General features: G+C 34.9%; 1 protein-coding gene across 1 annotated transcript in view; it reads right to left on the bottom strand.

Moving 5' to 3' along the window:
• Positions 1 to 17,776, bottom strand: part of PDE7B (phosphodiesterase 7B) — a 494,425-nt gene that overhangs the window by 346,629 nt on the left and 130,020 nt on the right. The window contains exon 2 of the mRNA XM_074187651.1: positions 2,383 to 2,443. Within this exon, the coding sequence (XP_074043752.1) occupies positions 2,383 to 2,443 (61 nt within the window). The remainder of the gene's footprint in view (positions 1 to 2,382; positions 2,444 to 17,776) is intronic.

Raw genomic sequence — 17,776 nt, 5'->3', positions numbered from 1 at the left:
GCACAGAACTTAAACTTTAGCATGCAGAATAGAGCAAGCAACATGCTATTTGAGTCTGAAAAAGAAAAAAGGTCATTTTAAACTGAGATGATCAAAGATGATTTCATGGAGAAGATAACTTTTCAATGGGGTTTTAGAAAATGATAGAATGGCTGGAAGTCAGGGAGGGCAGCTAGTTGGTGCAGTAAATAGAGCACTGGCCCTGGAGCTAAGAATACCTGAGTTCAAATTTGGTCTCAGACACTTACTAGCTGTGCAAAGCTTAACCCTGTTTCCTACAATTTCTTCATCTGCCAAACTACTCCATTATCTTATCTTTTCCAAGATAAAACCTAAACGAGGACATATATAGTCAAAAATGACAACAAAAACAGAAGAGGGAAGGGAGAAGACATTCTAGGTAGAGAAAATGGATGAACAAAGATATAGAGTTAGAAGAGAACAGAATTTTTACCACCAGATGAGGGGGGTAAAATAGTTGATTTTGGCAGCAAAAAGGGAGTATGTGAAAGGGAAGTAATATTTAACAAATCTGGAAGATTGTGAAGTGCCTATGGGACTGTGAAATGCCTGCTTCCTGTGATTGAAAAGTACTCTGACCATTAGTGGGAAGCATAGATTGGAGGGGACAGAGATCAGTAGAGAAAGCCTGGTTGGTTGCTACCATAATAACTCAGGCTGGTAGAAATGAGAGCATTGTTACTAAAATAGGGGCAATGGAGTAGAGAGGAGAAACTATAGTACAGGGTTGCTATTGGAGAAGAATCAATAAAATTTGGAAACTGATTGTAGGACATGAATGAGAGAAAAAAAATCAAGAAAACCAATTAGGAAGGCAATAGATAAATGAGAAAGAGCAGTAGAATTTGGGGGAAAGAGAGTAAGTTCAGTTTCAGACATATTAAATTTGAACAATGAAGCACTATGGTACAGGAGATAGCTCCAGAACCTAGAAAACTTGGGTTCAATCTCACTATGTGACCCTAAACAAATTCCTTAACTTCTCACTTCTCTATATAACTTTTTAAGACTCTAAGTGACAGAGATGGTGTTAACCTGAATTGGTAAAGGGAGTTTTCTCAACTTGGAGTTCTTTATTCCAATGAAATCATGGTCCAGTCTCCATCTTAAGTTTGGCTTAATGGCTGGTGTCCAGGTAATGATAAACAGCAGATAGCTGGACATCTGAGACTAGAGGTGAGAAAAATGATCAGGACTATGGATTTAGTTTAAGAGTCATCAGCACAAAGGTCACTTTGTTGAAGCTGGTCAACAATGGTAGATGAAGCTTTGGGATTTAGGATTTTTTGGTTTTCTATTTCTCTGTGCCAACTTTGGAGCACAGATAACTAAGATAACTGCATATCGTGTAGCAGTTTATACATATATATATATATGTGTCTCATATATATGTCTAGATATAAGACATCTAGAATTTTAGTCACAGTTTTGATAATTATTCACTCTTTGGAATTAATAAAACACTTAACCTCACTGGCCTAGTTTTCTGATCTATAATATGGGAGGGAAATGAAAAGTATTTCCTTTCCTAAAAGTACTTTATAAATATTAATAAGTTAATGTGTGCAAAGTGCTTTGAAGAAGACATTGCAGAAAAGCCAAGAATTATTCATTACAACACTCCTAATGTGCAGTTGCAAATGCTATATCTAGTAATTGCTGGCTGTCTTCAGAAATTTGTAACAGATTTACTTAGTTATGCATTTCTCCCAAGGGATAATTTTGTAATTCAGGGATATGCACTGGAATGGGAAACAATAATATATCACTAATCTCTCCTTTAAGCTGTGACTTGTTAACTGTAAAGATGATAGTTATTTTTTGCTCAGGACACTTGCCAAGACCACCCCTTAAGCAACAACAAAACAACAGCAGCCCCAGCAACAACCTCTATTTGATTGAATGAAGAATTAATCCATTAATATAACTCTATTTTTAAAGCAATTAAATTGCAAAAGAGATTCAGACCTTCATTGACAGAGAGCTTCTTCACCTAAGATTCCCCAGTATTAATGAAATCATAGATTAGTTTCTCTTCTAATAATTAAAGAATACATTGTAGTATGTCTCCTTTAAGTACTAGAACCAATGGGTTTTTGAATGATTAAAAAGTGTTTATCCTTCTGAGTTTGTGATGTTCCACAACTTGGAAAATACTGATATGACCATTACTATCCAAGTATGGAAAGAAAGACTTCCGTGTTTATTATCAAATGATTCACCTTTCATTTATTTTTGGAGATAACTTCTCTTACTTGGTTGGACACGGGTCTGCCTTTTCCAACTACCTGTGAGCACAATGAAACAAAGTAGTGTAGTATACATGCTTCATCAACTGCTCAAGATAAAGAGACAGCTTACCTAGCATGCAACCACATTTGGCATTCTGATCAGGGTTATCAAACGAGATTTCGCCACACCTCTGAAAGAGAAAGATGATGTTCATATTTAATTCAGGATTCAATAGCAATTTCCCCAAAACAATAATGTCTTCTAGTTACATAGCAGTAAGGTTCGCAAAGTGCTTTTCTCCCAACAGTTTTGTGAGGCAAATATTTCTATTCTCATTTTATAGATGAGAAAATTGAACCTGTGGGTAATGTGTGACTTGCTTGTTGACAGATTAACCTATGGCTATGGATCTAATAATAACAATAATGAAAACACATTTTATAGTAATTTAAAATTTGCCAAGTGCTCTAATTCATTATCTAATTTGGTTCTCTTAATAGCCCTGTGAGGTGGGTGCTGTTATTTTACTGATTTTGCAGACAAACGAACAGATCCATAAAGGCTAAGTGATAAACCCAAGGGCATATTGGTAGTAAGTTTCTAAGGAAGGATTTGAAACCATATTTTCTGAGAACAAGTCAGTACTCTGGTGAGAGTAGCACAAACACCATTATTGATTTTTGCTTCTTAAAATCTCCATGCAAAATGATGATTTTGATGATGACTTCTATTCCTCTTATTTTCAATGACTATTTGAGTCTAGGCCCTTAGGTCATTGTCAAGCCCATCTGGGAGTAAAACTTCTGGAATGGGCAAGCTAGGAATGTTTTTTATTCAATACAACAAATTATTCCAGGAGCTTCTCTTGCTACCTGCACTGAGCTAATTCTGGATATTGCCCTGAGGGGTCATGGCCAGACAAGCAGTCAGCTGAATCAAATGCTTTTCATTTTAATGGAAGGTGTGCAGTCTACTTGGAAGACTCAGTGGTTTGGTACTAACCTCATTCAATTTTGGACCTCCTCCAATACTTGGCATCCGAAAAAAAGAAAACCTTACAGAGTTACAACCAACTCCCCCAAATTACTGAAAAACCAGTCACAAGAGTAGCACTGGTCTCACTGACAATATGAACAGTGAGATTCTAAGGGAAAAGAGGACTTTTAAGGCATCAGGAGATATCTATTAAGTCTTGTCAATAGTAATACTTTTATTCATCAACACTAATGAATTTTAACTCAATAATTACAGAGTAATTACATGTTTTGAATAGAGGCACATACAGAATAACAAACATCTAATTTATACAAATCTCAAGCATATATCCAATGGATACTGCCTCCAACCCCATGATCATCTTGTCTTGGCATACTTGGTAGTGAGAGAAAGAACTCTCTGACCCAGTATTACTTTCCCGTTACCTTTTTTCTTTCCCATCAGGGGTGTCATATAATATGATGGTCTCCTTCCTTTCCCTCTGTCTTTCATAGCTCATGGTCCAGTTAATTTCTGTCTCATTTGTGCATAAACATTCTCTCTAAGCCTTTTCATTCTTCTCCTTTCTCATTTAACCCTTTATGTATGAATTTAATTGTAGTGGTGGTGGTTCAGGTCATCAGTTTGGAGTGGTCTCAAAGCCATTCAGTTATCAGGCTATTATGAAAGCTCTCTCAGTTAGTTAATGATATTTAACTTAAAGCATTTTAAAGTTTGTAAAGCTTTACAAATACTATCTCACTGTATCCTCCCAACAACACTGGGACATGGGTGTTATTATTATTATCCTGACTTTTAAATGGGACAGCTAAGGCATAGAGAAGTTAAATGACTTTCCCAGTATCACACTGTTAGTAAACTGTTTAAGGCCAATTTGAACTTAAAATTTCCTGACTTCACCTTATCCACTGTGCTACATAACTGATCTAAAGGGGTCTCCACTCTATGAATCCCAGTTCTTCTGGTCATAGAATCTTAGATTTTGAAGAAAACTTAGGGATCATCTACAATCCTACAATTTATCCTAAGAAAGTTCATTAATGATTTAGTTTATTCCCTTTCCTAATATTTTCACAAATGATTATCCAGTTTCACCTTGCAGAAGTCCATTCCATTTTCAGACATTAGGGATTCTGTTTTTCCATCTTGGTACTTATAATTGACTTGAATCTGAGTTCACCCCATCTTTTCTAGACCTCAATTCTTAAGACAAAGCTTCCTATAATCTTCCTTAAATAGGCCTCCTTCACAAGAACTGGTTTTATCTATATGAAGATTTCCAAATGGGTTGATTTGTAATGAGCATTTCTAACTTCAGAGAAAAGTGGGGAGATGGAAAGTCAAGGAATAGGAAGTAGGTTAATGATGATGGGTCTCAGAGATAAAAGGGAATAAGGTGAAAGAAGACTGGGAAGTATCCATGTAAACAAAACCTTGTTGAACTTCAAGTGTCTTAAGACCCTCAAGTACTGTGAATTCAACTTAGCCATTTTAAAAACTGTCTTTTGCAGATTTTTTAAAATGTTAAGTAAAATTTTATTTCCTTTACATTTTAAAAATGTTTACTAATTTTATTTTTAATTTATGAAATGAAGCAAGCATTTCCATAACACAGCAGAAAAGATGATTGCATATGAAACTGTAGATCCACAAAGCACAATTTGCCTACCATTCCTTTTAAATATATAATAAGTTTATCATATAAATTTATTTTTTGTTCTTCCACCCATCCCAGAGATGGCTATTAGACACAAATAAGTATATATGTTTAAATTCATTCTATACACACTTCTATTTATCAATTCTTTCTTTGGATACAGATAGCATTTTCCTTCATATGTCCTTAATTTTTAATTTGGGTACTTAAAATAGTCAAAAAATGACTTAGTCACTCAAAAGTTGCTCTTAAAATAATAGTGTTACTATATACAATACTCTGTTTTGCTCATTTTGCTTCTTATTTTATACAAGTCTATTCATGTTTCTCTAAAAAAATTAACAGGTTTATCATTTCTTATAGTAAATTAGTATTCCATCAAGATCATATACCACAGCTTGTTCAGTTGTTCCCCAACTGATGGACATAACTGCATTTTCCAGGTCTTGGCCATCACAAAGAGAGCTGCTGAAGAGTTTTAGAATACATAGGTTATTTTCCTCTTTCCCTAATCATATTTGGAAAGAAACCTAGTAATTGCATGCTGGATGAAAGGGTATATAATTTTACAACTCTGGGCATAGTTCCAGATTATTCTCCAAAATGAATGAACCTGTTCACAATTCCTCCAACAGTAAATTAGTGTTCCACTTTTTCCACATTCACCTCAACATTTGTTAGATTTGACCTATTATTCTAGTTTGATGATATCTTTTGGATCCCATTTAATTTATACAATAAATTAATATCCTCCTGGTCTCCCAACTTTTTGTCCTTCAAATATGATATGTATGACATCTATATTTTTAAACTAAATCATTAATGAAAATATTGAAGACAAGAAGTCCAAGGATAAAAACTCTTAGTGTGCCACCATAAACCTTCCCTTGTGTTCTGACCATGAGATTGCTCTAGCTATTAGGGATACAATCACAAAAGTGTAATAGCCCCTGACTTAAAAAAAAACTTAAATTCTAAACTTATGGATGCACTTAAGATAACCTGGGAATAGATACTAGTAGCTTGTGTAGGGAAAGGGGAATTAAGAAAAACCTCATGGAGAAGAAGGTAGCACTTGAGCTGAAGCTTGAAGGAGAACAAAGGATTGCAAGATGCAGACAAGGAGTAGCAATGCATTCCATTCATAGAAATCAGACACAGAAAAGTCAATGGAGAGTTGGACATGTATGAGTAACAAATCATAGGATGGCCAATTGGTTGGAATATAGATGAGAGGCTATGAGAGGGTGAGTAAATGTATCATAAAAATGGAAAGATAGGAACTCTGGAGTTTTGAGGGGTCATCTAGGTGGTTCAGTGGTTCAGCACCAGACCTGGAGACTCATCTTTCTGAATTCAAATCTGGCTTCAGACACTTATGACATAGGTGACCCTGGACCATTACTTAATTTTGGTTGCATCTGTTTTCTAATTTGTCAAATGAGTTGGAGAAGGAAATGACAGACCATTCTAATATCTTTCCTAAAAAAACCCCAAATGGGATCACAAGGAGTCAAATATGACTGAAAAATTACTGAACCTCTGGAGTTTATTGAAAAGAAAGTTGATCTTCACTTTAAGAAAAATCACTAATGATTATTTCAATCATTCAATCAGTAGTTAAGTGGAGTATGACAGAGAGAGAGAGAGAGAGAGAGAGAGAGAGAGAGAGAGAGAGAGAGAGAGAGAGAGAGAGATTTGAGGCAGGAAAATGAGAAACATTTTCAGTAGTATGGGGAGGGTGGTAATGAAGACACTAATTAGGTTTTTGCATGAGATGACAGAAGGGGAAAGATGTAAGAGATATTGAGGAAATCATACAGATGAGTCCTGTAACTGATTGAATATGTCAGGTGAGGGTAAGCATAGAGTCAAGTAAACTATTTGACAAAAATAATGAGGTTCAGAAGAGTTCTTTTTTTGAGGAAGAATGTAATGAAACTTCTGCTGAATTGAAGATGACTAGAGGACACACAAAGTTCAAAACATCCAATAGACACTTGATTATGTGGGTCCAAGGACAAAACATTGGGGTACATGATATAGTTGATGATGCAGCAAAGGAGTTGGAGAGGGAGAAATCAGACAAGAAGAAAAGCAAGAAAATGCAGGGTCATGAAAAATCAAGATAAAGAGAGAGAATCAACAATGCCATACATTGCAAAACAAAGTCAGGAAAATTGAGAATTGAGGACAGGACATTGTTATAATGTAATCTCAACATTCCTTGATTGCAGCTATTTAAACCATAATCAATACGATTATATTATAATGCAACCTGTATTTATTGTATCAGTTTTATCCTCAAGAATAGACAGAAGGTAAGAATTTGTTAAATATTTTTCTGAAATCCAGATACACTATATCCATATTGTATTTTTATGCAGAGACTAAATCCAGAGTAGATTTCTCTCTTTTATTACATAGTATCATACACAAGATATTCTGAGAAAGTAATTGACTGTCTCCTCAGTAACAGGGCAATCAGTTAAAATTGCCTCAAAATAGAAGTGGTAAACAATTTGGAATATTTGAATATTTCAGATATATAGATATAATTCCAGATTTGTGAATACCTGAATTACAAATGAGCCATATTAATGAGAAGCTTCTATTAGATTTTTTTCCTAGCATGTATAATCATGATTTACACATATTTCATTTGATCCTTATAATAGCTTTGGTGATTAGGTGTGGAATTGTGGAATTCCAGATGTGAAAACTTAAGCAAGTAGAGGTTAAGTGACTTGTGGAGGTTAAGTGACTTGTCCAGGGCTATACAGCTGGTAAGTGTTTGAGATCAGATATAAATACAGGTATTTCTGAATCCGAGTCCAGAGCTCTATCCATTGTACCATGTAGTTACTATGTCCTGTTATCATCTAAATATTTGTAGGGGGAGAAGTAATAATGTTTACTTCCTAGCCTCTCCTTTGCCAGTTAGGTTCCAGCAAAGATCTTGGATTTTCAAAATAAGGTCATAATGTGTTTGAATTAAGAAGTTAGTAATGGGGCAGGATCTTCCCAAGTCAAAACTGGATTGTCCTTTAAAATGAGATGACTTTCTCAGACAGACTCAGCAAAGAGCTAAATGTAAGGTATAATTTTGTCTCCAACCTTCAGGGGGAGTTGCAGGGCAGTCCATAAAAATGGTAAAAATTATAATAGCTGATAAGTATCACTTTAAGATTTTCAAAGTGCTTGTAGAAACTAGCAAGAAGAAAGGTAGTTACAAATATATATATATATATATATATATATATTCAGAATAATTTGGAGATAAATCTCAGAGGAAATGTTCTAGCATTATAATGTGACAAGGAAAGACTTCTTGCAGAAGGTGGAATTTTAGTTGCTAGAAGGAAGTTAGAGAAACCAGGAGATAGAGACAAAGAAAGGAAAAAAAAACTGTAGACAGTAATACTTGTGCTAGCTATCTCACAAGGTTGTTATAAGAAAAAAAAGTACTTTGCAAACCTGAAAGTTTGGCAAAGTGGTAAAGTGCTAGTTTTGGGAATTGGGAAGTTCTACTCCTGAAATTTATTAGCCACATCTCTATGAACAAGTAACACAACTAATCCAAGTCTCAATTTCTTCTTCTGTTAAATTAGACCATTTGACCAATAGTCTATAGGGTTCTTTTCAATCCTGTATATAGTGAACATGAGTTATTATGTTCAAGGAGTAAAATTAATACTGAGTTAGAATAACTAAAAAATAATAAAAATTACAAAATATGTCCTGTAACTAAAAAATAAATCCAAATTAATCCTTTTAAAGAAACTATTAATCTCCCCAAATGATAGATTAAAAAGACAGATAAGGAAGTTTAACTGCTATGATCATTATCACAATGAGATCTTGAGAATGCAATCTTTTTGCAAGTTCATTTCTTTGTGCTACTACAAACAACTGGTGAGAACATTAATGAAAATGGAAGAAAATATTTGGACTCAACTTCATAGCTCCCACTGTGCTGCAAAAAAGAAGATATAATATTGAGGGATGAACAATTCTTGCTGTTCAGATTACAATATTCAATAAGGAAGACAACACGTTCACCCACTGGTATAAATTTCAGAAAAAAAAACTGAAGGACAATAAACTTAACTCAGAATTGAAGAGGTTGACATAAGATAGGTTACATTTAAGAAATTGTGCTGTGCTTTCATTGACCCCTATTCACTCTCAGGACTTGATATAAGGGACTCACAGAGGAGGAGAGTCCCTCTCATCATGAAGACAGCTTGGTAAGGTAGTAGAAATTGTCCTGGGCCTGGAGTCAGAAAGACCTGAATGTAAATTTGGCCTCAGACATTTATCAACTGTGTGACCCTGGGCATGTTACTTAATCTGTTTACCTGCTTCAGTTTCTTCTTCTATCAAATGGGAATAATAATAAATCACCTACCTTCCAGGGTTGTTATGAGAATATATGATGAAAAATGAGAAAATAATTATAAAGCACTTGGTAAAGTGTCTTATGTTAGTTACTATTATTAGTCTCTGGAATTTATGGCCTTACCCAGTTGTCTAGACTGGAATGAGAGATTAAATGAATTGCTCAGCTAATTATGTGACTAAGGCAGAACTGAGGAATTTCTAGTTTTTAGTCATTATGTCACATGCCTCTCATCATTATATTATTAGTATTATGAAACCATTAGTGTAATGAGTTTTGTAGTATTACTTATGAAGTAGATCAGGTACATTATAGGCCAAACAAGTTGTTGAGAGTAAGTTTAGAAATCTCAACATTGATAATGATATAGTTTCTAAGGGGAAAATATGGTATGTTACAAAAAAATGAATTATGGGTCAAATTTTGGAATATAGCCAGAGTTGTCACTAGGATGGAGCCCCTGAAGACAAGGCTGAATTTAGAGGATGTCAAATTTAGTGGGTACTTGCAGTCTTTCTATAGTTTAGGAACAATAGCACTTTTCACCCCTTTAGCAAGCATGATTAGTTTTAAAATGAAATTACCCACTATAGTGTAAGAGAAAAAATTTCTGGATCAAAATTTCTGGAAAATAAAAAAAATCATCATTCTTTGTATACAATCTGTGAAGTTTTTCTATGTTAAGAAATTGAGGGGCAAAAGGTATTTTGCAGATTAAATTAAATCCAACAAATCTTTAGTGTCTGCTATGCACAAACACAGATGAGAAATTGAACTTTCATTTTTCCTGAATCTTTTTTTCCAAGACTGGAATCAGAGAAAGTAATCAGGAGCCAGGGACCAGGATGGCTCAATCCAACAAAGAGAAGAGTGGAGAGAGAGAGAAAGAAAAGTGGCAATTTATTTGAGGGTGTACTGGCAAAGAGGCCTTCAGGAATACAGCCTGGAGTCAGTCATCCTGGGTTTTATTTCCAGCTCCTCCACTGACCTAGAGTATGATTTTTTTATTTGTCTTGTTACTTGATCTCTTTATACTTCCTTTTTCTCATTTGTAAAACAGAGATACTAATGTGTGCCACATAAACAAGTCATGAGGTATATATGAAGATTAATTATTCACTGAATCTGATCTTATTTCTAGGGACAGAGTAAACTGCTCCTTTTTGGGTGGTGTATTAAGTGCTTAAAGCCTTTTGAGATCACTGACATCTATTTAGTGAATTACTTTTTCCACTAATTGATGCCTTTCTTATATAAGAATTAATTTTTTTTAAAAAGTCATTCATCTCTTCCAGTCAGGAACAAATTAAAAATTTCTCACATGTTTCAGTTTTTTGGTAAAATGATATTTTTGCTCATTATCCTTTATGAGTTGCAAAATAAAGAGGTCTCTTTTCCTGCTGCCCCCCCTTTTGAACCCCTTTTTACTGCAAGATCAGTATGGACTACTAGTAGTCCTATGGGATTCTAAAATGTCAAATGCTGTACTTGAGGTGGGGGTTTGAGAGCTGTAGAGTTGTCTCTTGCTCTAATTCAGGCAAATGAATAAATCTGAGGGTAACTTCTACAACTTTAGATGAGCATGCATTCCTTAGAATTCCTTTCCTTCTCAGGTTCACTGAACAGTCAGACTAAGGGGGAGCTGGGGTGAATCACTGCTCTGAATAAAGATAATCTTCTTTCCCATTGCCACAGGAGCTGCAGAAGTGACTGCCCATCTCACAACGAGTTCCTGTCCTATGAATGCATTGTGTTAAAAAGTTACCTGATGACGGTAATAGATTTTCATGCAGTGCCCTGAAGGGAATTTGATTGCTTTGCAGATATCAAAGTAACCAGATTCTTTCCAATCTCTTTTCTCATCAATTCTGGCTTTTGATCAAGTCAAAGTAGTGGTAACCCATCAGCTGCCAGACCTAGAATGGCCTCACCCCTGCTGCGCAACTCAGAGGCATGACCCTAGTTAGGCGATTAGCTGAGGCAATAACCTTGGCTCGGAATAACTGAAGATTCTAAGATCTGCCATAATGAAAAGTCAGATGAAATGATAGAAGTATACAAAATTCTGTCTGCCAAAATTAAAACCTGAATCTTGAGCAGTAGTCCCAGTAAGGGGGCAGAAGAAGGAAGCAGATCTGAACTTTTAATAGATGACCAGTAAACCTAGACAATTCGTTGTTAGAGTGAGGAAAATATGCCATTCTTAAGAAGTTAACTTTTCATATTCTTTTGAGATAGAATATATGACTTCTGAATTTTATTTTAGCTCTCCCTTTCATGCTTTCATTGCCTTGATGATGGAAACTTTTTGAGTGGAATCAACACAATCAAAATGGAGGAAAAAAAACTTAGTTAACTATCTTGACAATTAAGACCTAAATCTTGGTAGTTTAGACAAGTATCCTTATTTATACTTATCTAAATTTGTAATAATACTTTACAGAGGTAAAGGACTCTTCAACCTTTAAGAACATGTTGGTTCTGTTATTTTATTTCATCACTACAATTGTGTAGTTTGATAATGTATTATTTCCATTCAACAGAAGAGAAAATTGAGGTCAATAAACCATGGACTAACAGAAAGGTAGAATTAAAATTAGAACTGATATTTACTGACTCCCCAGGTACTGAATACACTAAATCAGATCTCTGAGGAAAATGACTTTGCTTCACTTTTGCTCATTTAGATACACAAAGTTAGATGGAAAAGGAATTTCAGAAGTCTTTTAACTCAACTTCTTCACTTAACAGATAAAGGAAATTAAAGTCTACTGGAGGTATTGTGACTTGTCCAAAGTCCCATAGTTAGTAAGTCAGTCAGTTAATAAACAGTCAATATATGTTAGGTGCTTAATAAATGTTCATCTTGATTGCTTGATTGCCAGACACTGTTAAATTCTGGGGATACACAAAAAGGGCAAGTTAGCTCCTGTCTTCAGAGAACTTACAAATTAAAGGAGACAAAAAAATAAATATCATGTACATCCAAGATAAATAGGAAATAATTAAAAGAGGAAAGAGGCTAAAATTAAGAGGGATTGGAAACTATCTTTTGTTAGAGATGGAATTTTAGCTGGGGATTGAAGAAAAACAGGGAAGTCAATAGGCAGAGATGAGGAGGAAGAGCATTCCAAACAAGGTGAGCAGCCAGAGAAAATGCCTGGAGCAAAGAGAGGGAATGTTTTGATTGTAGAACAGCTAGATGGCCAACATAATTGGATTGAAGAGTTTGAGGTGAGGAATAACATGTACTGGAAAGAGGGAAACAACTTATGAAGGGCTTTGAATGCCAGATTTTGTATTTGATCCAGCAATAGGGAGCCAGTGGAGTTTATTGAGTGGTTGAAGAGAGGGGGTAACACAATTAGACCTGCACTTTAGGAAAGTCACTTTGGTACTTGAATGGAGGCAGGTAGACCCATCACTCAGGAATGAGATGATGAGGGTGTACACCAGAGAATTGGCAGTGTCCTTGGAGAGAAAGGGATATATTTTCAAGAATAAATTGCAAAGTGACAGAGCTGGGATTTGAACCCAGGTTGTTTGTGATCAAATACAATAGTTTTTCCCACTGCAACCCAAACCACCAAGGATTCAATGTATCATAGGACAAAGTACTACTGTTCTCAATAGAAGGAGCAGTGAGAGGAGGAAGGAAGATAGAAAGATGGCTAAAGAAGAAAAACCTGAGTATATGGTAGGGATAGTGTTGGTGATACTTCAAATCCATAATTAATTGGTCCTGCCTGACACTTTTTTGTAAGTTAATCAACACATCTGTATCACCCTTTTCTTATAGTAAGAATTTTTCAGCAGTTACTTTCATCAACAACAATTTTGGAAAAAAAGAAACAAAAAGAAAATTAATAAATCAGACTTTAGTCATTGAAATAGTTGTTCTTAGAAGAACTCTAAAAGATAAAAAATAATCCTAAATTAAAAATAAGGTGATTTGTTTTCCATCTTTGGGGAAATGTGTAAGAAACATTTCTGAAATAAATAATTTGAAAGCTCCTTTTCCTAACCAGTTTTCAGTAGCCTTCTCTTTTGGGCAATGCTTGAATATAGATGACGTTCTGAAGTTCTTTCCATTTTCCAAAGGCTTTCATTTCAAATAACAATCTTGAGATGAATCTACCAGTGAGGAAAGCCTCCATGCACCTTGGGAGGGTGGGGTCTCACTTCCATGGCACTTACTATGTATTTTCCAAGAGCACATTTGTGGTTTCTTGATACTTTTTCTATGGTAATAAATTTTGCTCCTGTTAATGGGTAAAAGGTAAATGCTTTATGCAGAATAAAGTTAGCCGTTTTAAAACCTTGTCCTTTCTTCATTTTGCAATGTGTGCTATTTGGGGTTGAACCAAAACTAGAACAATTCCTGCTTTTAAAAACAGCTTTGTTAGAGTGTTTAGTGTGGAAGCTAACAGAAATATTTGTTGCTTTTCTGGAAAACTGACAGGTAATGGAGAATTTAAGAAGGAATAAGTCATTCTTTAATTCTCTCCTCTTTCTTTCTTTTTTTTAAACAGTGGTTGCTATTGATTTTAAAGTCCCATGGAAATTTTCAGAAGAGGAAAGGTACAAATAAAACACAAATTTATGCCACACACTTGAGAAAAAAAAATTTCTACAGGTTCAATTTCAAACCTATTGACTAGATCATTTTGAATAAGAAGAGATCATTGCCTTAAATACTAGCATAAGAAAAACAATCTAACAGTAGGGACAAAATTGCCACATTTCCCTCCCTTAGTTACTTCATTGCTAATTGTAAACTAGGGGTCAAAAGTATAAAAACAATGAAGAAATTTTGGTATTGGGAAAATACAGCTGAAAAATTTTATAAAAGTTGATACTAATTCTTCATAGCAAAGGGAATTTCACTAATTAGGTTACAAATGTTGCTTTCTCATAAAAAAGACCATCCTTTACATGTCAGCTTCAATTCACATTTATTCAACAAACTTGAAACTAATATAATAGTTCTACCCTAAAGTCTAAGGATAAGGATTGAGGTTATGATTTTATTGGCTTGGGAAACTGCTTCACATCTATAGATTAGCATCTTCCCTGTACCCTAAAACCTTAGAAAATAGAATCCTAGAAATAGAATCACACAAATATATATGAAACAACAGTGTAAACCTATCTTGCCAGTTTTAAGGTCAGTGCTCTAGCCATTCTGCCACTCTGATACTTTTATTCAGCTGTGTCTGTGACCCCTTTTGAGCTTTGTTTGTTTGCCTGTTTGGTTTTTTTCTTTTGGCAAAGATGCTGGAGTGGTTTTCCATTTTCTTCTTCAGTTTATATTATAGTTGAGGAAACTGAGACAAATGTAGTTAACTGATTTGCACAGCTAGTAAGTATCTGAAAGTCAGATTTGAACTCAGGGAGAGGAATCTTTCTGAGTCCATGCCTGGCACTCTATTCACTGTATCACCCACTTACCCTTTTGTAATTTACTAGGTGATGATAAAACATATGCACAAATAAATATATACATGGCAACATTTGGAAGAGGAAAAAGAGAGATTCAAATAAAGTGACAGAGGCAAATTTGAAGAAGGAATTGCTTTCAGTGAGAGAGAGCCAGGAAGTCTTCGAGATGCACACAAATTGTGCCTTATTGTTGTTCATTCTGAAAGAGGACTAATGACATCCAGAGGATATCTTGACGAGATTGAAATGGGTTTAATATGCAAAGTCATCAGCTTCACTCTTTCTCTTCTAGAGTCATGGTCCCTGATTTGGACCTTAAAAAGAGAAGGATTCTGAAAGATTGAGTTAAGGAGGGAGGTACAGATTAGTGGAACAGGTTATATCTTAGGATCATAAGTTTAAATTGGAAGGTTATTAGATGAGGAAAAGAAGCTCAGAGAAAATTTGCTTAGGATCATACAGCTAATGAGTTGTAGGAGGTGGAATTTGAACCCAGATTTTCTTGAACAGAAGTAAGGCATGCTACCCACTTTAGCTGAAATGGAGACTATATAAAAAGGAACAATATTTAGTAGCCTAGCAGAGGACTACACTGCAGTCTGTATTTTATTCTATATACAATGGAAAGATAAAATAGCAATTGAATATTAATTACATGGTTAGATCTGTGCATTTAACATTATTTTGGAAGTTGGGTGAAAGGTGGACTGAAGAGTCTATCATAAGTCTATCATAGTATTCAAGTGATAAATGATGAAGATCCAATTTATGGCAAGGGTATTGTGAAAGAAGAATAGGGGATGATGGAAAGTGATATTAATGAGGAAGAATGGGAAAGGATTGGATGGGGTTGGGAGGGAAGAAAGCTAATTCAGAGTGATTCTAATGTTTTGAACCTTGGTGACTGAGATATCAGTGTTCCACTCTTTTATTTCTATTTACTGCCATAAAGAAATAATGAGAATCTACCAAGGGTACATGTGTACCTTCCCCTAGTTTGGATTGGTGCTCTGATTTCATTGGTTTAGAAAAGCAATGCAGAACAATATTTGATATGAATCTTAGAGTCTAACCCAGAGCACTTAGAAGTTAAAAGATTTGTCCAGAGTCACACAGTCATTATGTGTCAGAGGCAAGGCTTTTTAAACTTTAAAGTTGGTCTCTTATCCTATGCTATGCTTCTTTCCTTCATTTAGCTAAATACATTTGTTATAGAAGAATTTTCAATCAAATGAATTTCACTTACAAGAATTCTTATTTTTCATTAATTTTCATATATTAGACATAACTATAAGTAATAAAAACCACTCAAGAATTTAGAAAATCTTTTTAGATGATATAATTATAGAAAAGACATCTATTGCTGTTGCTACCAATAATACTCCATTATTTAAATTATCTTGTTCTGTACTCTAACATGGATTTCAAAACAAAACAAAATTGAATGTGAAAATATGCCCGCCTGGTTATCTCATCATCTGTGTCCCCATCTTACATTTCCCTGTAGACATAGCATTCCCCAAAGCTTTCTTAATATGTTTTTTTTAAATCAGCTCCAAAGTGCTTTATCACTGCCAACTGTAATTTTCTATACTTTTGTCCTCATTTAGACTTTGTCTCTTTTCAGACATGTGATTTTCTCATTAGAATATAAGCACCTAGAGAGCAGGGAATTGTTTCATTTTTCAACTTGGTATACCTAGCACCTAACAGATTGCTTGTCATATGGTAAATGCTTAATGATTTATTGATTGAGGGCAGGTTCTATTAGGCTATTTGTATTCCAAACACCTGGAACAGGGTCTTTCACCTGTTAAATTCTGAATAAATATCTTTTGGGCTTTACAAAAAAGTAATATATATATATATATATATATATATATATTCATGGCATTCTCTGTTTATTACTAAATAATTTCATGCCTCAGCTGTTGTCATAAAAGCCTTGTTAGATTGGTAGGTCAGACATTACTAACATGATTATTTTCAATTTACAGAAAAAGAAATTTAGACTCTAAATAGATGATCTAAGGTCATACAACTGCTAAGAGTTAGGACTAAGATTCAAATTCAGGTTTCCTGATTCCAAGTCTCGTATTCTTTGTACTAAAATACCCTACATTTAGAATCCCACAAAGGATTATTAAATGACAATGTCAGACCTGGATGATTGTTATCTAGTCCAATTGCAATATTTTACTGAGGCTCATAAAGATGAACTGAATTACTCAGGCCAAGACATGATATGGCTAAATTGTCAAACTCAGGGCTTCTGACTTCAAGGCATGCTCTTTTCCTGCTATTTTCCATATACAATATCTGCAGTTTGTTGTTAATGTCCATGAAACAGCATTCAAGACAGCGGCAAATAGAGCTAAGTATTGAAGTACTTGCTTGTTAGTGGAGGCTCTTTCTATTGCCTGCTGAGGCAGCTCTCATTGGTCAGCCATTAACTAATGATTGATTAGGATCAGAAAATTAGTAGATCCTTTGTGGGTTCTCCATTTTGTCCCCAGTCTAATGGTATGATTATTTATTTATTTTAAACTTATACCCCTCAGGGATAAATGTTTCAAAATACCAATTATTGAAAGTGGAGATAATTGTTTCACCATGGTCAGTCATTCAGTAAATAGATATTTGCCTATAGCTAGGCAAAGTGCTAAGAGACTGTGGTTACAAAGAAATACAAAAAGGAAAGTCCCTGTACTTAAGAAACTTACAGTCTAATGGGGAGAAAACCCAACCAGAAAGCTGAAAAGCAGAGGTGGGAGGGTGGAGAGAGAGAGGAAGCTTATCCAGTTTGGAACCTGATTAAATCCAAAGACTTGGAGGGGAAAGTCTATGAAAAGATGGATGTCCTGAGAGCCCTCCTTAAAAGGAGGATCTGTGAGTTTTTGACTCTCTATTCTCTAGTCTCTCAACCAGAGAGAAGGGGACTCAGGGGTAAGAGACTGACAAGATATGAGTTCTAGGGTTACTATGATCTTTCAGAGTAATGACATTCCTGGGGGCATCATGAAGTC

This window comes from Macrotis lagotis, chromosome 5 (assembly GCF_037893015.1).
Source record: "Macrotis lagotis isolate mMagLag1 chromosome 5, bilby.v1.9.chrom.fasta, whole genome shotgun sequence".
Taxonomy (NCBI): Eukaryota; Metazoa; Chordata; class Mammalia; order Peramelemorphia; family Peramelidae; genus Macrotis; species Macrotis lagotis.
Note: the sequence above shows the minus strand (reverse complement) of the source record. Positions and strands in the feature narration are given on the sequence as shown.